At 39.8% G+C, this 5,722-nt stretch overlaps 1 protein-coding gene across 1 annotated transcript in view; it reads right to left on the reverse strand.

Annotated features, from left to right (window-relative positions):
* Positions 1-3,559: 3,559 nt before the first annotated feature.
* Positions 3,560-5,722, reverse strand: part of cfap126 (cilia and flagella associated protein 126) — a 27,380-nt gene continuing 25,217 nt past the window's right edge. Inside the window, exon 5 of the mRNA XM_035656152.1 lies at positions 3,560-3,935. Coding sequence (XP_035512045.1) covers positions 3,585-3,935 — 351 coding nt within the window. The 3' untranslated portion in view covers positions 3,560-3,584. The remainder of the gene's footprint in view (positions 3,936-5,722) is intronic.

Genomic DNA, 5,722 nt, shown 5'->3' on the forward strand with positions numbered 1-5,722 from the left:
ATCCACTCAAATAGTATTTTGCTAGCGTTATCGTTAGCGAGCAAGCCAACCACACTGAGTAAGATTATTATTATTATTAACCGGGAGTCTGGAGAAAACGAGCTGACAGTATTTTGTTACATTGGCTAGACAGCAATTTGCACGTGTTAGCTTTGAAGCAACAACAATAGCTATGACTTTTGACTTGTTGTGTGGTAAGCGGACAAAATTTATAAGCTAATTTTAGCTGTTGCTTTGAAACCTTTGTATTTTCACAGAAATGCCTAAAAAACAGTCCACATGCAACTGAGACAGTTGGGGAAAGTCTAGTTTATTTATGTTACAAGCCCTTCCACACATCGTCAATATGAAGAAAGAATATATGAAGAATGTTTGATCATGCTCTGTGATAATTTTAATTTAATTTCTCTTCAACATATTAAATAACAGTTTTGCAATGATACGTTTAAATCAGCTACAGTATAACCAAACAACTCAATGTGTTATATATTTTTATGCACCTAAATAAATGCATTATGTATCAGACACAGGACACACAAGAGGTGGTTATTTGTGTTGTTCACTGTGTTTCAGTGTTGAGGTAGAGGAGGCAATAATTCATGTGCTCATGAGTCATGGAGACAGGAGCCACTCTGTGTTGCAGAGGATTGTGCTGTGGTTTATTTCTCATAGTATGGAAGACACAATGTCCTTAATCTGATTCTGAATAAACACGTTAGTCTGACCACACCTAGAGCCTTACAGTGTTCATGACTTTGTTCATGCCATTACTTTGATTGTAAATTACAATATTATTACACACATAATGGGAGCATGTATGGTTGTGAAGGGTCCCCCCCCCCCAGTTTGGGAACCAGTCAGGTTGGAACCACTGTCCCACACACTGGTCCTTTTGTAGTCTGTGTTCCTGGAGGAGAAGCACGTTTAATTTTCCCATTTTTCATCAATGTGTTCTCCTGTATTTCTCAGATTCTTGTCTATATATATATATACTGCCCATCATGCTGTACAATGTTGCAAAGTCTCTCCTAGAATTTGAAAGGCCGCCAAATCAAACCACTGACAAACCACTCTATGGTAAACTTGTGTTTCCACAGAGGAGAGAACAACTGCTTATTCTTTTGCAATTTTTTTGCCTACGTGCCGGTAACAACTGTGGCATTATGTTTTTGGCTTGTCCCCCATTCAGGTCATGTGTTTTAGGCCATAACTGAGGGATTCATAAGTTAATTATGACAAAATATCACACAGATGTTTAATAGGATAAAATTATGACATTTTATATCCAAGGTTAAAAGTCAACTTCACTGTGATTAGCATAATGTTCTGCAAAAATCCTTATCTTTCCGTTAGGGCAGATTATGGCCATATTTCACAGATACTGCATTTGTGTCCAACCTGATCACCTGGCAACTCTTTCTTGGAAAGTGCTAACCGGCAAACCTCGATGTCAGCAGATCAGCGCGAAGAACAGAACACTGTCCCCTACAGACTGATCGAAGATCTGCCTGATGAACACAGTGAAGTATCCGGGTCTGTCCCTTCCTGAAAAGGGCTTCAGTGTAGTGAGTCTAGTCCAGTTTTTATTGATTTGGACCACATGGTTAATTAACTCTCCCTGGGTGGTAACCAGGACAGGGGGCCTGTTGTTGCACCAACTTTTATTTTTATTTTTTTATATTTATTTATTTAATTCCTTACAAGTATTCACTACATATATTATGAGTCAGGACAGGTATGGATGTAAACTGCACCTTGACTGGTTGGCAGAGGCAAACAAACGTGAGGCGGTAATTCCAGTTAATGGCATCGTATCATTACTTTGTTGAGTTCACAGAACAATAAGACTTTTTAGGCAGTTATGAATGCAATTTTAGACCTATTTCCATGTCAGTTTCGTTAGTTGTTACAGCATGGTCAGAACAAAATTGTCCCAAAACCGTATGATGAGTGTTTTGGAGATTGCCATTTTAGGCCACAACAATCTCCATAAGCTTTTCTTCTTCTTCTAAGCAGAAAAAGTAAAAATATATATGTATATAGTTTGTGTTTTTTTGTTTGTTTGTATGATTCATTAAAAATCAAAGACAACTTGTGGGAATAAAATGAAGTATTGTTTCAAGTAACCTTATCAAAAAAAGAGTCAGGATAATGATGGTAAATGTGTTCGCATCACACATGTCTGCATGCTCTGCAGCTTCACAACTAGAAACAAGGATGTGAGTTTAGTGAAACTACAATGATTGGTCAGACCAAAAATTTGCAGAAAAGTTGCAGTGATTGGATAAAATTGCAAGGTAGCGCAGAATTCACAGGGATTGGTTGCGATTGTAACTTCTTGGGTTTGCCCAAAACAGTTAAAAGCGAGACCAGAAGTACAACTTTATACAAGTAATGCTAACTTTATTAATCCAACCGGTAATCATCAATCATAAGACATTTCAATACCTAAAGTTCAGATAATGAGCAATACACAATTTTCCCAAAACAGTCTCTCTTTAGGATTCTTGTTTTTTTTTTGGTATTGCCTTTAATGCCTGAATTCTCCGAAGATTTTTTTTGATGTTTTAGGCATTTTTTGCAATTACATTGTGAGAGAAAGTGAAACTTTTTTTCTATAATTCATTAAAAATGTAGGGCAACTTGTTCCAGTGAGAATAAAATCTCACTGTAGGGAGTGTTTCATGTAACCGAGAAGGCTTCTTGAATGGCTATCTTGTCTTGTTTTGCAAAGGAAACTATAATGATTGGTCAAATTTGCGGAAAAGTTGCAGTGACTGGATACAATTGCAAGGTTGTGCAGAATTCATGTAGGGGTGGCTGTGGCTCAGTGGCAGAGCGGTCGTTCCCCAGATCAGAAGGTTGTTGGTTTGATCGCCTCCCGGGCTCCTCCTGCCCGTGTCGAAGTATATCCTTGAGCAAGATACTGGAACCCAAATTGCGGGTGTGAATGTGTATCGAATGAGTTAGTTTAATGTTCCGATGGCCATCCCGCTGAGTGAATTGTGTGAAGGGTGAATGTGGCACGTAGTGTAAAAGTGCTTTGAGTGGCGGAAGACTAGAAAGGCGCTGTAGAGGTACATTTACCATTTACCATGTAAATTGGTTAAATTTGTGTTAATTGATCCTCCTGGAGGGGCTGCCAAGGACACATTTAAAAGCAAGACTGGAAAATACAACTTTTATACAAGAAACATTAAGTTCAATAGTCTGTCAAAATCACATTTAAGACATCTAAAGGCCTACATTTCAGATGATTGGATTTTAGACTTTTTAAGAACCTGCGGTCACTCCAAATAAGCCACTCCGGAGGGACAAGAGAAAAAGTAACCACAAAAGAGGTAGAAAAAGAGGGGTTTGGAAAAAGAAACAAACATCTATGACAAACAGATATTTCAAGAAAACCTTTCTACATTTTTTTCACTGCTGACCATGATTAATGAGTTAGTCTACCTCAGTACACTTAGCCATGCCACAATAAGTCAAAACTGGTACAGTTTATTTTCAGTTTAGTTTGTATTTATTTATATTTATTATTTTCGTCTTTTTTTTTTTTTCATCCACTAAAAATTCAATGAAGAAATTCACTGGTCTTGTTGTGCATCTCTGTGTGTTTGTTTGGTGGATGATGATGCTCTTTGGCTGGCTACTTTCTCCGCCACATTGCTCACTGGTCTCCCCTTGCCAGTATCCGGCCTGCTACTATTCCCCCTTCCAGCTGCAGAGCAATGGCTCAGTGGCCTGACTTTCCCAGTAGCTTGATTAGCTCGTTTTTCTTCATCGGGTTGACCGATGGATCCAACCACAGCTGCCTGCAAGTCCTGGTTTTGGCTGGCAGTTCTCTCGCCTTCAGTGACAGGGAGGTTCTGAGATGCTGGTCGGGCTTCAGCTGCAGAGGATGGGGCAGCATCGTCCTGCTGTACACCCCCATTGGTCTGAAATAATAATAAGAAGAAGAAGAATCCACTGAACCCAAACAAAAGCAACCAGTTCGAGCCGAGAAAGATGGAAAGATACTTTGGGTTGGTGGCTTAAAGATAGTTAATTATTAAGTCTCATATCTCAATATTTGACAACCTGGGAATGAGACTCAACAATCAACTGATTGGTTGTTATCATCCTGGTAGGCCCTGCCTTTTAAAATCAGATTTTTTGTGTACAGTGTACATACAATAGTATCACAAAGAATATTACAAAATATATTACAAAATATAAAACTATAAATGAAAAATGTATACACCATATGCAATGTACAGTACAATGGTGTGCAAAATATTTTAAGTAGCTTGAATAAAAAAACTAAACTGTACATGTGCAATTCAAGATAAATAATTTAAGTTAGGTTTAATTCAAACCAGTCCTGGTGTAGAGGGTGAACAGAGAAACTTTCCACTTTCAGCAGATGAATGTGAAAACTATGTAATGTCAAACTCTGTACATACAGCATTCAAACAGCACACTGTAGAGACAGGAAGAAACACAGGTTTCTGACTGGAGGAGGACTTTAAAGGTTTCAGATGTACTGCGTTGTAGAGGACACACATTCAGTGAAATGTCAGTGAGGGCTTTTATTGTTAACAGTAAAAAACCTACATGCATAAAGAACAGTTGTTGAACTAGGTTAAATGAATCATACTCAATAAACACATACTTTTACAGACTAAGGTAAGGAACAAGAAAGAAAAGGACAAACACAAAGTCCATTAATCTTCTCTGTGTTTGCTTTTCTTCCAGTCCTCAAGTACCATTAAGATTAGGCTAATCAGGAAGTGCCAGGAAAAGTGTGGTTATTGTGACCTTTTTTTTTTTTTTTTAAAAGGCTGAGTCCTTGCTGCCGCCTCAGTACATGGGTCGCCAGCTCTACCCACTGAGCTAACCGGGCGCCCGGTTATTGTGACCTTTAGACTTTTGATAAACCTGTTTCAGTGATTATATTATTATTAATATATTATTATTTTAAATGTGTCATTTAGAAGCAGATGCACTGGCAGGCTCAATGTTCACAGACAGAACTGTGCTCGTCATTGGTACAGGATTAACTAGTAACTGTACAAAAACATTTGCTGAACAGCAGCTACTGTGGCCACAAGTCGCAAATGCCAAAACGCTGCAAAACAGCAGGACACAGAAAAAAGTCTTAACATCAACTGAATTACACATCCTCCACAAAGGTTTTTTTGGTACTTTTTATTGGTACTCTTTTTGTTGGCGCATCTTATTTATATGTGGCTGGCTGGCAGCGGAATGGGCCGTGTGTCTGCTCCCCTTAATGTCAGGGAAAGACCAGACTGCGCCGCTCAGCCTACCAGCTTCTTCTCGGGAGGAATTCTGAAACAGAGAGTTAACCTTGATCAGATGGGTTTCTCCCCCAAGGATCACTGTTGCCGGTTCCGGAACACCACAGTGGGACCCACTGACCGTCCCTTCGTCTATGCTCAGCAGCTGAAAAAGACGCTGCTTCCAGGTGGCTACAGATGCTGGAGCAGATGGTATTGGAGTAGTTTGTGGAGGGGCTCCCGACCAGGACCCTAATGGAGGCTCATCTGGCTGTCCACAGCAGGGACCAGGTTCCGGAGAGGCCACCACCAACCCCCTCCCAGTCCAGGAGGGACATACAGTGTTCCGGTAAGGATTTAAGGGGGTACACTTCAGGACAATGGTGGATTCAGGCTGTACGCAGTATATTGGGCAAGATCCCTAATGTATCAGGCCTACCTCAGCA

Source organism: Morone saxatilis, unplaced genomic scaffold (genome assembly GCF_004916995.1).
Source record: "Morone saxatilis isolate NCDOM2014 unplaced genomic scaffold, NCSU_SB_2.0 Contig15, whole genome shotgun sequence".
In the NCBI taxonomy this organism is placed as follows: Eukaryota; Metazoa; Chordata; class Actinopteri; family Moronidae; genus Morone; species Morone saxatilis.